Source organism: Gambusia affinis, linkage group LG02, assembly GCF_019740435.1.
Source record: "Gambusia affinis linkage group LG02, SWU_Gaff_1.0, whole genome shotgun sequence".
Lineage (NCBI taxonomy): Eukaryota > Metazoa > Chordata > Actinopteri > Cyprinodontiformes > Poeciliidae > Gambusia > Gambusia affinis.
This window is the reverse complement of record NC_057869.1, coordinates 2,480,933-2,499,155: the sequence shown is the minus strand read 5'-3', so window position 1 is coordinate 2,499,155 and position 18,223 is coordinate 2,480,933. Positions and strand designations below refer to the sequence as shown.

Below are 18,223 nucleotides of genomic sequence, written 5' to 3'. Positions count from 1 at the left end.
TATAGAGCCATGTTTCTGGGGAAAATTTATACACTTTTATGCATTTGGGCCTTTCAACCACATGAAAACTTAGTTTATTATCACTGATCTTTTCAAGAAATCACAAAGTTTGACAAAATGTCAAAAGATTTCTTGAAAAAAAAACCAAGAAATATTGAGATTAATCTCAGAAATATCTGAGAAAAAACATGGAAATTTTCAACTTTTCAAACATTGAAATTTCATTTTTTCCTAGAAAATGTTCTTTTCAAATTCAGAAATGTCTCTTTTCTACAAAAAAAAAACAAGTTAAAAGTTAAAAGTTGAACAATTTCAACTTCTGAAACAAATTTAAAATTTTTTTACTCAAATATTTTAGATTAATTTAAAAAAATTGTTTTTTCGAGGAAATTTTTAAACTGAAATTTCCATAATATTTCTAGAAAACATCTGAGATTAATCTCAAAGTTGTTGAATTCTTTTTGGGGTAAATTTACTCATTTTTCTTTTTATCTACAATGATCATACAATCAACATCATCTTGTGTTTTATTAACTTTATACACTAATACATTATTTTAAAGTATTTATATATAAACTGTCCACACAAATGAACCTTCTGGCCCCAAACAGGAAGTCATGGTTGTTTAGAAGTAATCTGATTGGCTGAAACAGGTTTAGCGCTACACCGCCCCTGTGGGTGTGGCATGTTTAGAGCAACGCTGTGGGTCCTCAGAGTTTGGTACCCAGGCTGATGTCGGAGGCTTTGGTCAGCGGGGTGGTGGGCTCGTAGGGCCCCAGGCTGTGCTGCTCCCTCAGCTTGTTGCCCTGATCCAGGGACAGGATGACCGCCGTCCGGTTGTGCCACTGCCTCTGGCCGTCCTTCTCCACGCTGTAGAACAGATCCTGGCCTTCCGTTTTGTGGCCCTTAACGACCCCTGCAGAGGACAGGAGCACCGTCACAAAAACAAATGTTTCTGGATGTTAAATTGTCCCAGAAGTTATTGCCATAAAAAATGATACCAACCATTTTCAAACAACATAATGGAAGAACAAATTCTCAAGGATCAATAAACTTTAAATTCTAGTGAATATTTAAAAGTCGGAACTGGGAGACATTTTAAATATCCAAAAACATCTCCTCTGATTGATTAACCTCCTCGTCTTCCTCACCGATGCTGAAGTACTCGTCCTCCAGCAGCGCCGTGACCTCCGTCTCCAGCGGGATGGGGTCGCACAGCAGGATGTCCTTCCCCGCCACCTCACACTCGTAGCCGTCGTCGAAGCGGAGCCGGAAGCGGCTGTCGCCGGCGTCCTTCACAATCCGGCCAGAGTAGAAGTAGCCGTTGGACGACCACTTGGCAACGACGCGCAGACCGACGAAGCCTCTGCCGGCCGACAGCGCCGTATCCGGCGACGAGCGCAGGGAGTCGGAGCGGCCGGGCGGGTCGGCGTCCGACGGGCTGGCGGGGAGCCGCGGCGGCATCGTGCAGGCGATCGGCTCGTCGTCAGAGAAGGTGTGAGTCTGGGCGAGAGCGCCAAGCCTCCGCAGCGGGCCGGCGCCGCCGCCCCTTTAAGAGACGGAGAGAAACAGTCAAACATCGTTCCTCCGCCGTTACACTTTTCTTTGACTCTCTCTAAACCTTCGTTGTGTAGCTTTTATAGCAAATATGTTTTTTACATATTTGTTAAATCTGTCATGTCGTTAAGTTTAACACGAGAAAAAAAATTGTTCTCTTCTACTACCGTCTGAAGAAACGCAGCGCGCCTGACCAAAAACAACCAATCACTGCCTTAGCGCTGTCAATCTACCTCATGTATGCGCTGCTAATTGTGCTAATGGCAGAAAAACTATTTATCTGCCATGCTCGCTAACTAGCATTCATGACAGCCTATGCTAGCTGCAGTGCAGCAGAGAACAAAGCGGAGAGATGATTGACAGCAATAAGACCCGCCTCTTGGCTGTGATTGGTTGTTAGTTATTTTGATGTAAATTGCTCATAAAGAGGTCTCCAGTCATCTTTAAATAGTACCATTAACAGCCATAAAAAATGTTACAAATCTGAATTAATCAAAGATCTGCTGTCTGAGTGAGACGTTAGTCAGACTCTTCATTGACTTCTACTGATTTTGTTTCTATTTTTGCCAATGTTTGTGTTTTTAGAGCTGCACAGAATTATTTGAGCTTATTTAGTCATTCTGCTGATTAATCAGGTAAAAAAAAAATTGGTACAATTTGCTGATTTTTTATTTAAGCCTTAATATAAAATATTAGATATACATTAATAGATGCAAATAAACAAATAATTCACTTTTTAAATAATAAATTAAACGTTTTATTATCTAAAGGTAATAGTTCAGTCAAGACTTTTTATTTGTAATCAGGTTAAAATTATTAGACATAATTTTGTTCGAATGGAAAATAAAAGAGTTTTTATAAGTAGAGCGATGTTTACCCAGAGACTTTTACTGAAATATTAACTTTGTTGCACCAAAATCAGCTTCTAATATAAAAAATGGCTAAATATAGCAAACATTTTGAAATAAAGTGACTCAAATCTGTTTTCATAACAGATTAGATCTTTTCAATTTGAGAAATATGAGAAAACTAAATGCCTTTTTATTAAAACAGACAACATGCAAACATCCAATTACATCTCTTTCCTAAAATGTGGAAACAAAAAGATTGCTTTATTTGTTTAATTTTAGTTTTGAACGTTTGGACACCACTAGTTTAAGAAAAGTGATTTTCATTGAGATAAATAATTTTTGGGTTATTTTTTGATTTTTCCAATAAAACAAAGCAAACAGTTTGGTGATTCTCTGTGAGGCGTGTTAGTGAAGAACAGAAGGAAGCGAAGGGTTAATTTGAGGAGCGGCCTGCCCTCCTGCTGTGGGCGGAGCCTCAGGCCGGACTCACCTGGACGGGGAGGAGCGGGACGGGGGCCGGCCCCTTCGGGCCCTTCCTCTGGGGGTCAGCGGGACGAAGCTGCTGCCGCCTCTGACCACAGTGACCACCGACCCCGCCCTTTGACCCCTGTGACCCCTCTGTGGATGCCCACCTCCCCTCCTGGGGCTGCAGACACACAGAGGGGACGAACGGAGTCGGACCGGCTGCACAGGTGTCGACCCGAGCGGACGTCTTAAAGGGGCAGTATCATATTAAAGAAGCTTTTTCAAGCTTTACATCATATTTTAATGTTGCTTTGATTCTTTCATGCATGTTTGAGAAATTTTTTAATCTCCATGGCAACCATTCAGTGTGTAAAACGCCTGGGTGGCCCTAGCCCCGCCTTCAAGGCACAGCTCCTCCCCCACTCAGCTCCTTTAGACTAGCCAGCAGCAATTAGCTCATTAAAGGAGCTACATCTCTGGTAAAAACATTGTTTACGGGTTAATAGAGGAACCATGTGACGACTTCCTGAAGGTGGAGTTTCAGAGCAGGAGCTTCTTAAAGAGACAAATAACCCTGAAGGGCAAAAAGACGATTCTTCTACATGCCATCTGTAGCGGCGCTGCCGCGGTAAAACGATTCTGCTCAAATGAAATCTGGAGGTGTAGGTATGATTAATTCAGTGCAGTGTGCCACAGAAAAGGAAAAATAGTGCAGAAAAACAACTAAAAATCACTTGTATTCTCTCTCTTTCTCTGTGTTGGTTACACTATACACAGACCCGTTGCCATAGCAACAAACTGACAACAACTCCACTAATGTATCATCATCATTGTAATGTATTCAACACCAAAAAACACTCAAACATTTCCCCCACAGAACGTTCAGTCCGTTGCAGTAGTACATTTTTAGTCTTGATGTTTATTTTGCAATTACTAATATGTGATCGCCGTGTTAGATTAGCTACTGCTGCTAATAGCTGCTAGTAGCTACCACTGCTATTAGCTAGTCTAACACAGCAGCAGTTGATTAGCTAGTTTAAACTCCTGCTTTACTGATGGTCTGAGAGTTGATGTTTAGGTCGGCTTTTTTTAGTTTTTAAATGAACCGGAAAACACAGAATTCCACATCACATCCACATGTTGAGATAATCACAGTCAAGCTAGCATAACTGACCTACTTTCTTCTCACTCGCTATTTTAAAATAAATCTTGTTATCTAGATGTTGTAGTGTTGACAATTTGTAACAAAGCACTGCGTCCATTTTTCTTTTATATATCAGGTTTACATTTAAGATTTAGCATGGTATTTTAACAGCAGGACAGCAAAAAACAAAGCTAGCTATCATCGGCAGGCAGGTTTTTGTGCGCCGTCGCGCTGCAACATGTTCACATTAACTGAACGTAACATAGTTAGCCTGGAAGAAACGATACTGCCCCTTTAAACGGACCCAGACTGACGCCTGTGGCAGCCTGGACCAGGCGAAGGTCAATGAACCACTGAGATATCAGGTTAGAAAGTCAGAAGAAGTGAAGAAGCGGCGGCTCTGCATGCAGGAAGAGGACAGAAAAAAGGAGGAGAACCGGGTCAGGGGGGTACCTGATGGATCGAAACGCCCTGCTGGGCGGCATGACGAAGTCGGGTCTGCCGCTCGTCCCACTCGTCCCGCTGGAGCTGTGGTGCAGGCTGGAGGCCTTGGAGGACAGGGAGCTGATGTCGCCAAGGTCACCAGAGGTCATGGAGCTGCTGCCAGTGCGGCATGGAGAAATGTCGCTGTCCAGAACCTGACAGTCCACCACAGGCTCCTCGCTCTCCTGACAACAAACAGGATGGGTCCAATACAGAGGGATTCTGATGGATCTTTTTCCTTCCACTCAACTTTCTATGAATAAGCTTAAATGCACTTGAGCTTCTTTAGCAGAGACTTTTTTCTGGACATCAAGACGTCAGTTGTTTTCACCAAGACGTCTTAATACAGGAGTTAAATTACATTTAATCCATTAAAATTATTATTTTAGGTAATATTCACATTTCTCTGAATTCTGGTTTTTCAGAAACGGTAAAGAATATTTACAAAAGTTACACAATCCGAACACCAAACGGAAACCAGGAAGGAGCTGTCCTACCATAACAAATGTAAACAGGAAGGGAAGGACGAAAGAAGGGGGGAAAGAAAAAAAGAAGGAAACAAGGAAGGAAGGTAGGAAGGAAAGAAAGAAAGGAGCAAGGAAGGAAGGAAGAGTATCCGGCGTCACGACCTCTGAACTCTTCCAGTAAACTGAAACATTTGGTACCAGATCAAGTCAGAACTGGTGCCAGTCCCCGGTGACCTCTGACCCCTGGTACCTCTGTGACCCTGCGGTCCACCTCCCTGCCGTCCTCGTAGTAAACGTCTGTGATGATCCGCGTCACGGTGGTCCGGACCTCCTGGATGGTGCGGACGTGCCGACGGTGGGCCGGCGCCGCGGTTCTCCTGAACGACGGCGTCTCCGGCTCGCCCTTCAGAGACAAACGCAGAGAGTTAGAGAGAGCGACGCACTTCCTGTCAACCATCAGGGCGACGGCGAATCCGTACCCGGCCGCCAGGAGAGCGAGGGCCCGACCCGTCCACACCGGTCTGCTGGGAGGAGATCCGCTGCCGGGCCTGAAAGACACCAGAGGTTCTGATGAGTCCAATTCCGACAGACTGAACCTCCAGCAGACAACAAATCTCACAATAAATAAATACAACAATCTGCTCAATGATGCGGCTAACTCTGTTGCTGCTGCACTTTTTCTTTCCACTCAACTTTCCATGAATAGGCAGCACTGCAGCTTCTTTAGCAGAAACCTTCGTCTGGACTGGGAGGAATAAAACAGGAGGAAAGGTGTAAAACAGTTAATGGATGGATGAAAGAAGAAAAGATTGAAGTCATAAAAATTATGGAAGGAGAAGAAATATAAAAATGGACAGAAGGAAGGAAAAGCAGACAAAGGAAAGTAAGAAGGTAGGACAGAAAGAAGTTATAAAAGGATGGAAGAAAAATATACAGGAAGGAAAGGAAGGAAGTTAAGGAAAATTTGAAGGAAGGACAAACGTCAGTCCTACACCTTGTAGAACCACTTTTATCAAATCCCCCATCACCAGCCCTCCACCACCGTGCAGTATGTGTTTTTATCCAGATCATCTCTGTTCTCCATCCGGTCCAACTCACCTTGCTGGGCGGAGTCACAGAGTTGGCGCCGCCAGGTGTCTTCTGGGACGCCTCCTTCTGCCCCACCTCCACGCTGGTTGGAGGACGGAGGTCCGGAGCTTCCAACGGCTCTCGCCTCTTCCTGTCCGGCTCCGCGGGAACGGCGGCATCTTTAAGGCTGTTCTGCGGCGCCCACAACGCGTCTGGCTGTGACGGCTCTGATTGGCTGTTCGGGAGGCTGTTGCATCCCGGCGGGGAAACCTGGGAGTTCCTCTGTGGCGAGGCGAACAGTTTCCCCCTGAAACAGACAAACGAAGCTGTTAGCGAAGCTTCTCAACTGAACCAAACAGATCAGAGGCGTTCCTCAGGGATGTGAGCTCAGTCCTCTGTTCTTCACTCTGCTGACGTTTCAGCCTAATTTATCCAAAAAAGGTTCTTGCCTGAGGACGGCGTTGTTTCCAGGGTGAGCGTCGTCCTCCGCCCCCTGCTGTCGGTGAGCCTGTCGAACCCGAGTGAACACCGACGGGCTGCAAATAAACACAGTAAACCCAAATCAGTTCTGCTTGGGATCAAACCAGCAGCTAAACATGGTTTCCTCAGAAACGGGGAAGGATGGTAGGAAGGAAGGAATTTTTTCCGTCCTTCTCTAGACCTAAAAAACTCTGATATTAATTCTCTGTCTCAGAACTCGGCTCTGTGAGCCTCTAGCGGTGAAATCTTTCATGAAGGGTTTCACTACAGAGCGAATTCAGAGAGCCCCGTTACCTGGTTACAGCCGTGGAAACCGTCGTAACCGTGGCAACCGACTCTTCCTCCTCCTCCGACAGCGTCGGCTCTAAACAGAAGAGTCATGTGAGTCAGAAGGCGACAGGAAGTCTGGCGGCGTGCGGCCGGACAGGCGGGCTCTTACTCTGCAGGCTGAAGCGTTCGGAGCCGCCCTCCTCCACCGGCGTCACCAGCTTCATCCTCAGGCTCAGCTTCCCGTCTTCCCCATCAGTCGCTGCGTCGTCGCCTGCACCGCACGGCTTCTCCGAAAAGGGAGCGATCTCTGCGGAAAAGTCAAATAAAATTTTTTAAAACGTAGAAACAAACCTCCCAGATCCTGTCTGACAGCGACCGGCATGGAAAACCCACCGATGGGCGTGCTGTGTCTGAGCGTCTGCTTCAGCTGGCTGACCGGCGGCGGCGTCGACCCCACGGCCGGACCAATCAGCTCACCCTCTTTAGGAAGAGTGAAGTGGAAAGAAATGTCTGCGACAGAAAGGAAGACGCCAGCTGAGAGGAGCAGGAAGCAAAAAAAAACAATAAAATATACAAAAAAAAAACAAAGAAAACTAAATATAAGAAAAGTTGGTAGTGATTTGCAAAAGTTTTCATGCAACTTTTTCAGTGTATCTCAGAACATGGCACTGAGATTTTTGTTTATTTTTAAACATTTTTATAAATAAAAATCTGTCATATTTATTCTGCTCATATTTAGACAGAGGACAAACCAGAGCTAAAATGTTTAGGTCAAAGTTCATATTTAGTCCCGTAATATGGAGCTAAGCTGGGGCCAAAAAGTTTGTTCATAATAGGATTTGAAACTGGAAACAATAAGTTTACATGGTTGAAAAACGTATCACGATATTAGCATTTCACATCCTTTTATATCAATAATTACTGATTAGTTCTTTAGTTTTAATTATCTTAAATATTGCCATACCAGTGGCACGACCGTTCCTGTTTTATCCAGTTTTCTTTCCATGTCGTTATTTTTCACTTTTAAGCAATTATGAGGCAAAGCGGGGAGACTTGGAACTGCTGCTGCGCCAGTTCATCAGCAGGTTGTTGCTAAAGAACAAGTCAGTTGCTAGGTAACTAAAGAGCGAGTTAGTCGATTCCACCAACTTTGCTTAGCTAGCTGTGAGAATTTGAGCAGCTAACGTCTTTCCTCTGCCTACATCTCCCAGAATGCTGTGCGGTTCTGGATCAGAGTTCAGTGAATATTCTAAATATTGAACATTCTACCAGATGCATTAATTATTGATATTGATCACATGTCAATCACTATATATGTTGTTATTGATTTATTGTCCAACCCTAATTATTGATAGCAACTAAAATGAAACTCCTATATTATTTTTCTGCCATATCATCCAGACATTAAAAACTCTTTCAGGCTTTTCTACGTGAATAAAAGCAGCGCCAACCTCCAGAACTGTCACTCAGGCTCTTGTCTTTGACGCCCTCCATTTCTCGCCCGCCCAGGGCGTTCTCCGCTCCCTCTTCCTGGCTCTGCTGCCGGTGGCCGTTAGCCGTGACGGTCCGTTTGGCTCCGTCGCCCTCGGAAACGCCGGACTCCGGCTGTGAGGCTCTGTCTTTCTCTTTGTCGGTTGCAACGTCGACGCTGTCCTGAATCTCCTCCTCCTCCATTGGCTCTGGGGACATCAGCTGACTCTCGGAGAGGACCAGCGCCATCGCTGAGGCGCCACCGGCTTTCTCCTCCTCTTCCTCACAGTCGTCCATCTTGTTTTTGTCCGTCGAATGGTTCTGTTCCGTGGTGCTGCACGGCGTCTCCTGCACGCAGCTGTTTGCCGCCGCGTCAGAGTGGTTAGTGTTGCTGCTTTCGTTCACATTAGTCTCCGCTTTCTGTTGCTGCCTGTCGGACTCATGCGGCGGGTCCGGCTCAGTCCGGCCGGGTTGGTGCGACTCCTCCAGAGCCGGGGCGTCGACGCCCGGCGGCTCTTCCAGCTCCTCTATCTGCGTGTCCTGACTGTCCTCCTCCACCAGAACTGGGTCGCCGCAATCGGCGTTCACAGAAAGCTGCAGCGCCGCGGAAAACGGCGCCGACTCCCGGAGTGGAGACTGGGTCTCAGAAGGCGACGGAGGAGACTTCCTGCTAGCTTCTTGGCTCTGTGTTGGAACAAAAACATCCTGAAACAAAGAGAAAGGTTTGGATGGTGAAACCAAGTCTTTAATATGAGTTAATAAAGAGCAGTGAGTGTTGCTGCTTTCATTCTTAAAGGCCCATCCTTGAGTTTTTTTCCTTTTTATGGCACAGTCAAGCAACTATGCTAACTTCAGTTGCTAAACAAAATGCTACATATATCAAATCTGACTTAGATTAAATCTGACTTCCTAATTCAATGACTAGAAGTTGGGCCTCTGTCTCTTTAATTCTCTTTCTGAAGCTCCGCCTCTATTAACCTTTAATAACGTTTTTACCACTGACAAACAGCTAACTGCTGCTGACTAGTGAAGTTTTGGTTAAAACATGTTTGTTTTTCATTCAGTGGGTAGAAAGTCCAGAAAATTTACTCAAGTAGAAAGTAAAGCGCAGTAAAAATAATTCTAAAAGGACATTTTTTTGAAAAAGTTACTCAAATAAATGTAACTAGTTACTACCCAACTCTGGAAATGCGTACATGAGAGAACTCTGGCTGTGACGGCACAGGGAGCGCTCGCTCTGAACCAGAGGCATTCTGGGAGATCGGAGCAGAGGTAGGTGAGTGTGGCCTCGAGGCGGCGTCCGTTTCCATCGGCTCGTCCTTCGCCGCCGCTCGCTTCTCCGGCGGAAGCGAGGTGTCCATGGGTTCCGCTGCACATATTCAGGTCATTAGAGCCGGTTTTAATTCGCTCACCGGCCGATTTAAATTCACTCACTCACCATCGCGTTCGTTTTCCGCTTCGGTCGGCGAGCTTGGAATGATTAAAGGAGTGTGGGGGAAGTTGTCCGGCGTTGGGGCGACGAAGTCAACGGAGCTCCTGGGCAAACAGAACCCCAAAAAAAAAAATAATCATTGCAGCCCTAATAGAAATATGAATATAAATTGATCATTTTTTCCATAAACCGATTAATAATTGGAATATTTACATAATTAGAAGCAGGTAAAACTAAAACTGCCACTTGAGGAGTTCAACACATTTACAGAAAAGTTTTGAATATTTTAAAATGTAATGTATTTATTTTTTATAGAGTTTGGCTTCATTGCTGCTCTGGGTGTTTTTAGAGTCTGTATGCTCTGGATAAAAATTTATTACTAAAACTGTTGGTGATTATTTAATGATTGATTAATTGCAATTAATTGAATTTATTCTGATGGATTCAATTAATCCCAATAAATTTGACTAATCAATATTGTTTAGATTAATCATGATAGTTTCAATTAACTGTGATATTTTAAGAAATTCCAATTAATTACAATTAATTGGATTAATTATTTCAGCCCTAATCTAGTTACTTTTTCAGGATTCCTAATCCCTTACTTTGCTCTTTACTTGAAAAAAGTAATCAGATTACTGCTGGTGACTTACTGGGACAGACTCTCCTGGACCAGCGTTCCCTGTCCGGACAGATGCAGCAGCTGCAGGCTGTGGGCCGGCGTCGAGGTGGGCCGGGCCGGCTGCTCCGGTTCCGACACCGTGCTGTCCACAGCGGCGCCTGAGAGGTTTCAACCAGACGCAGTTATTTACCGGTTCTACACGCTCACTGCATGAACGCAGCTCGCCAAACGAACATACCCGACTTGTCGGCGTCGAACAGATCTTCCTGAGAGGACAGGACGTCGCAGTCCTGCTGGTCCGGCTCCTCGGACTCCTGCAGATTCTGGGAGTGCAGCAGAACCTGGACGGTCAGCTGGCGACCCGACTGGCAAACGGACTCGGAGGAGCTGCTGGAGCTAACCTCTGACCTGTAGGAGAGCGATTTTTATCAGAAAGCGCTAAACCGAGATTTGATGTTCCTCAGGGCTCCGTTCTTGGGCCGCTCTTAGTTTATGCCTTCTTAAACATTTTATTAATGTATTACAGCTACATTTTGTACCATAACCTGCATAATTCTAACACACTAAACCAAAACATTAGCTCCACTATAAGCGGAGAATGACACTCTACATTATGTAAACTTTACCAAACTTTCCTCTGCCACAGCAGACCGGGAAAACATTTGCAAACCAATACAAAATATGCAGAGGAACACTGAATTAAACTGTTCTGTTGTCACTTTTATTCTCTATTCAGCCATTATTTGCGTAGAAGAAATGCTAACCTCAAACCTTCTGATTTTAGCTAACCACTGGTTAGCATTTGAAGAAGCTAAAAAAGAAAGACTAAAATCTTATTATCTCAAAGTTTAGCAGCTTTTAATCTGGTCAATTTAAGTTTATTTTTAATCGTTGAGAATTAAAATGGTTTACCTCACTGATTTGTTATCTTGATGCGTCAAAGTTTTGGGGGCAACACACTGCTGCTCTGAAATAAAAACCAAGAACAAAAACACACAGATGTTGGCCTGATGAGTGTCAACACTGTTAGCATGCAATAAAACATTTTCATCTAGCAACAGAAACAGCAAATACATGTAAATGTGATCATTTCCTGCTTTAAAATAGGAGATTTCTTTGGTTTTTACTTTCAGAGCGATGGCTGAGATCCCCGCCAGCTTCAAGGTCCTGACTCTGTGAGAGCTCCAGAAACCCAAACTGAGATGATCCACCTGGAAACACACAGAAGGAGCTGATATGACGCATAAAACCAGAAAATATTTAGTTTAAACTTCAGTGTTCAGCAGGAGGAACACCGACCGTCAGACTGAACACAGTTAGTCGTAGAATCGGCTCCAGGATCCATTTCAGAATCCTCAGGTACAAACCTGGAGAGATCAATGGAAAAAACATTGTTATTCCACTGGATGGATGGACAGAAGGAAGGAGGGATGAAAGAGAGGAAGAAAACCAGAAAAAAAAGAAAAGAGGGAAGAAAGAGAAAAAGAAAGAAAGGAAAGAAGTAAGGAAGAAAAGAAGGAAAGTGTTGAGGAAGGAAGGAATGAAACATTTTAATGAAAATAAAACCTGTAAATATTTCCTCCATTTTTTATCTTTATGTGTGAAGTTGAATCGTTTCCTCGCTCCAGAGAAACTCTGCTTGAATTATACATAATATAAATAAAGTCTGTTCTCCTTTTCCTACTCACGTGTATAAACTCTGCTGTGACCAGCAGGTGGCGCCATTACAGTGGAAAAAGTTTAATCTTACAGAAAAACCAAACAAAAAACAAACCCATCATAACATCTGAACTGGTCCTTTATGTAACTGGAAACCAGCAGCACCAGTTCTTAAACATCCAGTACTTTCCTCCACCCTCATTTATTTCACGTCCCATGTAATATTTCCACTAAATGTGGACCAGAACCAGGACAGGAAGCAGGGAGTACTTACTTATTCTTGCTGGGATGCGGACAGACGTTGATAACTTGACTCTCCTCCTGCAGCGGCGAGCTGGGGTCAGCTGCAGCCGTGACCTCTGAACCAAAAAAACAAAACATTTTAAAACATTACAGGTAAGATGAAAATGCAAACGTAGTAAAATATGGATTATTTCACGTGCCTGGTTCGACCTGGTTGTTACTCTCTGATTGGCTGTCAGTTTGGGAGCATCTACTTCCTGGTGGTGATGATATCAGTTCCTGGAAAAAGAAAATAAACAACTTTAGTAAAAAGATAATAATTAAAATTTTTTTAAAATAAAGCATCAAAGTGTTAACAGCTGCTCTGAATAAGCACTTAATTTATTGCTCTGAGTTTATTTATTACTACTTTTTAAAAGTTAAAAAGTGGGAAAAGCTACTTTTTACTTTTACTTGAGTAATTTTATTATGAAGTATCTCTATTCTTACTTGAGTACAGTTTCTGGATTTTCTACCCACTGAATGAAAAACAAACATGTTTTAACCAAAGACACACACCTGCAGTTTTTGCTAAAGTTTCATAAGTTTTTTTTTAATTATTATTATTGATAGAAACTGATTTGGAACATTTTTTCTTTTGTCTGATTTTGTTATTTATATGAATTATTGTAATTTTGGTCCTTTTCCAATTAACTTTATAGTTTGGTCCATCTGATAATATAATTTTTAAATATTAAGTGATTGATAATTTGGCCGGTTACTCAGAACTTGAGTAGACTCTTCTCCAAATACTTTTTTGACTCTTACTTGAGTCATTTCTTGGATGACTACTTCTTACTTTTACTTGAGTAAAAATATTTTGAGGTAGTTTTACTCTAACTCGAGTAAAATTTTGGGGTTCTCTGCCTCTGATTAAGTATGATGAATATAGAGTAAATACTTGTAGCTGTTGGGATGCCGCTGGGATACTAACTAGTAAAGAAGGACTTGTAACAGAAAATAAACAAAAAAATAAAGTAATTACTATTAGAAAGTTGCGGGGAAATAGCTAAACATGTTATTTACTGAGATACGTGCTACTTCTTTTTAAGTGGGGTGATAATATTATTTTTTTTTATCCTAATGTATTTATTTTTCAATCTGACTGAAATAAACCAGCAGCTTTTAAAGATGCATCTCACCAGAACCGGGCTGCGGGCGGCCGGTTGCAGGCTGGACAGGCGGCGGGCTAGCAGCGCTCGGTAGCTACTCTCCGGGTCGTCCTCCAGACCGACGCTGTCCGGCTGGGAATCTTCCACTATCAGGCACGGGTTCTCCGGCTGAGGCAGGCTGGAGTCCAGTTCGCTTCCACCGGGATCCATGAGGTCAGGCCGAGGAAAGGAGACGGCGACTGTTGTGAGCTAGCCAAGCCAGAAGAGAGACAACAAAGCGGGCGACATGTGAGACCCCAGCCGCTACTGCTACCTGAGCCCACCGGTGTTAGCATGTTAGCCTCAGCTACAAGCTAATGGCTAACGCTCCGCCCATCAACATTTCAGGATTTGGCTGGTTACAATCCCAGAGAAAAACACATTAACAGGGAAGGAAAATCATTACAAACCGTACCACCTTTATACTTACCTAAAGAGCTCAAAAGTATTAAAATACGGATTCACATATTCCTTCAAGAAATCATTGTGGATCTTTCAAAACAGAAACACTTCAGCTAGCTTCGTCGCGGTAAAAATTTAACAAAAGCGATTTCATTGGTTTAACGACACTGACGTCACGAAACGTCGATTAGTTTTATGGTTGCCAGGCGTCAGTCTGATAAAGTATGGGAACGATTACGTTTAACGATTTTTCACATTCGCATTTTACTTTTTTACTTACCGACTGATGGTATCCTCAATTCAAATATAGAACAAGCCTTTTTACTGCTTCACTTTTAAAATAATTCATGTTATAAAATGATTCATGTTGAAATTTGAGCCTATTTTCACAGTCATGCGAATTTGTATACAGAATATTATTGAAAGTTAAAGATTTAAGTTTTTTTCTCTTTTTATCCAATCATTTCCAGACAAATCGCAATAGTTTTTTATATTTTATCAGCATTATCAACATTAAAAAGTAATTACAATATAGAAAAAAAATAGTATTGATGCACCAACAAAAACATTTAAGCATCATCCGTGAAGGGATTTTTTTGTAGTTTTTTAAACTTTACTTCTCCCTCTTTACTCAATTTGTCTGATTTCAGTCATTTTAACAAAAGTTTTTAACTAGTACTTGAGTTTTAATTTGGTAGATATGCAAAGAAAACTCATAAAATACATCTGAAAGTCTAACAAAACAATGATTAGGAATGAGGCAAAGTATATAGAATAACTTGGAGGCTCAGAAAGTGTTTTTAAATGAGAGGGCATTTCACGGTTTTACATGTTATACTGCAGAGTTCTGCACCTGCTTCGATAAATCATGTAAAGAAAAATAGAAATCTGGGGCGTTCGCTGCACAGTGGGATCTCTGAGACCTCCATTGGATCCCTGTGGGCTTTGGAAGGACACATTTAAAATGAGATATAGGTTAGCTTCCTCCCTGAAATCACCCTCAACATGGAGCTGCAGAGTTTTTTTATTCCTGTTCTCATTATATCCAGCTGCTATTGCCTCCGATCCTCCCCCCTTATCACCATCAGTCATAAATCTTAATGACGGATTTGTAGAAATATTTCTTTTCTCCTTATCAAACAAGCTAACTGCTAAAATAGCTCCTTCATGTTTGAGTTCCAGCAGATCCAATCACTCTCTTATGCTGATTTAGATCTTGGATTAGATGCATTTTGTAATTTGGAGGTTTGAGCAGCACTTTGTCATCATCATCATCACCATAATTTTTTTACAGCCTCTGTTTCCATGGAGACCAAATATTCCAGTAGCACATCAGCCGAAGCTCATGTAGATCACAGAGGTTTCTGGTGGCGAGACAATAAAAAGCGTTTCTGCTCTGACTGACTGAGGCTGTCGGGAAGGCGTGGTACTCAGATCCGAATGGACCCAACGACGCCGTGACGATTCTCAGGATCATTTACAGACTCAGACATTAAAGTTTGTTTATTAATAACCTTCTTTCATAGAGACCAGTAAGGTTTTCAGAAAAATATGAAAGCATCGCTCATGACAGAACAACATCAAACTTCCTGAGAAGGTCGGGTCAAGGTGTCTCCTCTGGGTTTAAAGAGCAGTACACTGCAAAAACACAAAAGCTTACCAAATATATTTGATCCTTTGTCTCATTCCTACTGCAAATATCTCAGCACACTTCAAATAAAACAAAACTGACTTGCATGCAACTTTTCAGCAAGATATAGGAGCTTGTTTTTGGTCAATCGTTTCTTGATGAAAAAGTTCCAGTTGCACTTCCAGATTGTTAAGACATTTTCCCATGTTATAAGTGAAATAATCTTCCAGTGAAATTATTGCTTTTTCATCCATATTAAGGAACTATTGACCAAAAACAAGGTCCTATATTTTGCTAAAAAGTTACTTGTAAGTTAGCCTTTTTTATTTCAAGTGTACTAATATATTCGGACTGAAAACTAGAATAAACATACTTAATATTTTGAACTTTTGCAGTATGGAAACCGCCTGTAGGTTACTGTCAGGCTCTTGTTCCATATCAGGTTATGTCCAAATCAAATTCATTATTTTTGTCTGGTTGTTTGTTTTTCAGAAAAGCTACCATTTATTTGGTATGTTGTGTTGTTCTGCACTTTATAAATATGGAACCTGTAATTAAGTCAGTTTTTAAGCAGTTCTGAAGATATTTGCACAAGAAACTACCAAAAACACTTGGTAAGAGTTTGTAGATTTGGTGTTTTTAGAGTGAATGGCTTGCAGGTCTGGTCACTGGTTCAAATCCTGTTTGAAGTTTTCATGTATAAAAACATTCATAGTGAATTAAATTCACCTCCTTAGCCACCCTCTGGCATGCAGATTGATGTTTATCCATTGTGCAAATGACTAAAACAATTTAGATACATTTTACAGTAAAATTAGTTTAAAATTACTCAAATACTACATAAAACATCTGAAAATGTAAACCATGCTCCAGCTGCAACTCAATAAAGAAAAAGGATTTTCTCAGTGACCAAACTAAATATTCTGAAAATGAGAAAAAACTGTATTCAAAAACAGTTCGACTCATAAAGTTTGACTTCTTATTAAAAGGAACTTTGAATACTCTTAGGACTCAAAAAATGAACTCATGTCAAATATTTTTCACCAACACTGACTTTAAAATCCAAGATGGCTGCCTGTTGGATAGAAACAGCAGTAATAATCTGCTGATCAGTAGTTCTGTCAGTTTGTATGTCTTTAAATAAATCACATATGTAGTTCTTTACAACCTCATGATGCTGTTATTGTGTTTAAAGGCCTAAAACTCTGATTAATACTGTATCATCAGCTTTTTGTTGGTAACTGTAGTTTTTTTTGTCCTGTTAGTCTTGATAACTGTGAATTTAATCTAATGAAATGTTAGATGATGTCCTAAACAATCATAGGGAAGTCAGTCTGAGTGCTGCAATCAGGCATATTATTGGAAAGTTTGGTGGAAGAAAAATGCAAAGCAACAGATTTATGGAGATGCTGATTTCATTGTCAAGCATGATTTACTATCGACACGGTCACTGGGTGGACAAAGTTGATGCAGTAAGTCCTGTAAAAGGACCCTGGACCACATTTTGAGTGTGAATACTGCACAGTTGACAGAGATACTATTAGCTCTGTCAATCACAATCTCATGTGGACCTGCTCATCCTCTCTCTCCCTCTTGCTCTCTGCTACGCTGCAGCTAGCATGATTGCTAAGGCTAGTTAGCATACCCGCAAATGATGGGAGATAAATAATTTTACTGTAACGGTGAGTTGTTTCTCCACCATTAGCACATTAAGCAGAATACACAAACATGATTGGGAGCGCTAAGACCCGCCTCCTTGTTCTGATTGGTTCTGATTTTGGTGCATTTGTTCAGACTGCAATAGTAGCACATGGAGGAGGTCAATATTTTCACATATTATCTGTCTCATAAGTTGTCACTACATGGTGACAGTTTGAATATATTTTTTATTAGCAGAATTATTAAAAAATAAAAATAACAGTGTGTGATAAATTTGCTGTGTTTTTGGCATTTTAAACAAATTTGTTAAATAAATGTAAAACTATTGAATAAAATTTAACTTACTAAGATATTTAATTGTTTTTATAGTTTTTTTCTGTACTGGCTGTATTTTGTGGATCCCACCTGAAGCCCATTGTAGTAATCCAATGAACGCCCCTGCTACAGGCATCAACTTCATTCATTAGGATTAGTGGTCGTTCCTTTTTTCCCCCTCAAATTGTAATAATTTAATCTTATGTAATCAGTCTTCAGGTGTACATCCTTTTCAGTTTTCTGTGCTTCTTGTGAGACAAAGAGCTTCAGCTCCAGGAAACGGCAGCAGGGACGCTGACCGGCATTTCATTAAGTAGAGACATCCTGGGAGGCAACAATGCACCCGTGAATGCCACATTCAGCCAAATGGCTGGGTCAACACATCCTAGGTGTTTTCGCTTTAAAATGGAAATCAGAAGTGATGCAGCCTTCAGTTTTAGACTGAAGTGACGCCGCTCTCAATGCGCCTCCTTCAGCCTCCCCGAACAGCAGCTGGCGCCGACAACTTCAGCATTACGTCGTTGATTTCTGCAGACATCTACATTAAAGAAATGCGCAGGCACCGCACAAAATGTCTAATCACCTCCGGCTGTGCGGGAGCCGGGCGGAAACCACACGGATCCTTATCCGCGCCCGTTCAATGCTGCACAATAGTTCCCGATTTAGCGCAAAAAGAGACAGAAAAGAGCGTTACCTTCGGAATCAATATGTCCGCTCCTGGGCTTTCCAATTTGTTTCAGGGTCCCGCTGGTTGTAATAGGAGCGCGTCAAACATCGCTCAGCCCTGCCGTGCCTCTGTTTTGCTGAGAGTCAGGG

General features: G+C 42.1%; 1 protein-coding gene across 7 annotated transcripts in view; it reads right to left on the bottom strand.

Annotated features, from left to right (window-relative positions):
• Positions 1 to 18,223, bottom strand: part of tp53bp1 (tumor protein p53 binding protein, 1) — a 21,399-nt gene extending 3,176 nt beyond the window's left edge. For 2 of the 7 annotated variants that reach the window (XM_044105708.1, XM_044105726.1), the window contains exons 1-23: positions 13,832 to 13,951; positions 13,393 to 13,611; positions 12,412 to 12,490; positions 12,243 to 12,327; positions 11,609 to 11,676; positions 11,437 to 11,520; positions 11,222 to 11,276; positions 10,548 to 10,717; positions 10,341 to 10,467; positions 9,694 to 9,791; positions 9,452 to 9,624; positions 8,237 to 8,960; positions 7,179 to 7,319; positions 6,955 to 7,092; positions 6,810 to 6,879; positions 6,485 to 6,571; positions 6,066 to 6,342; positions 5,447 to 5,515; positions 5,218 to 5,370; positions 4,471 to 4,685; positions 2,899 to 3,054; positions 1,152 to 1,549; positions 725 to 916 (exon numbers count right to left, since the gene is read on the bottom strand). In XM_044105708.1, coding sequence (XP_043961643.1) covers positions 725 to 916; positions 1,152 to 1,549; positions 2,899 to 3,054; positions 4,471 to 4,685; positions 5,218 to 5,370; positions 5,447 to 5,515; positions 6,066 to 6,342; positions 6,485 to 6,571; positions 6,810 to 6,879; positions 6,955 to 7,092; positions 7,179 to 7,319; positions 8,237 to 8,960; positions 9,452 to 9,624; positions 9,694 to 9,791; positions 10,341 to 10,467; positions 10,548 to 10,717; positions 11,222 to 11,276; positions 11,437 to 11,520; positions 11,609 to 11,676; positions 12,243 to 12,327; positions 12,412 to 12,490; positions 13,393 to 13,572 — 3,739 coding nt within the window. In that variant the 5' untranslated portion in view covers positions 13,573 to 13,611; positions 13,832 to 13,951. Of the gene's footprint in view, positions 1 to 724; positions 917 to 1,151; positions 1,550 to 2,898; positions 3,055 to 4,470; positions 4,686 to 5,217; positions 5,371 to 5,446; positions 5,516 to 6,065; positions 6,343 to 6,484; positions 6,572 to 6,809; positions 6,880 to 6,954; positions 7,093 to 7,178; positions 7,320 to 8,236; positions 8,961 to 9,451; positions 9,625 to 9,693; positions 9,792 to 10,340; positions 10,468 to 10,547; positions 10,718 to 11,221; positions 11,277 to 11,436; positions 11,521 to 11,608; positions 11,677 to 12,242; positions 12,328 to 12,411; positions 12,491 to 13,392; positions 13,693 to 13,831; positions 13,952 to 18,101 lie in introns of those variants that run through there. The other 5 variants (XM_044105717.1, XM_044105744.1, XM_044105751.1 and 2 more) reach the window with 5 other exon arrangements.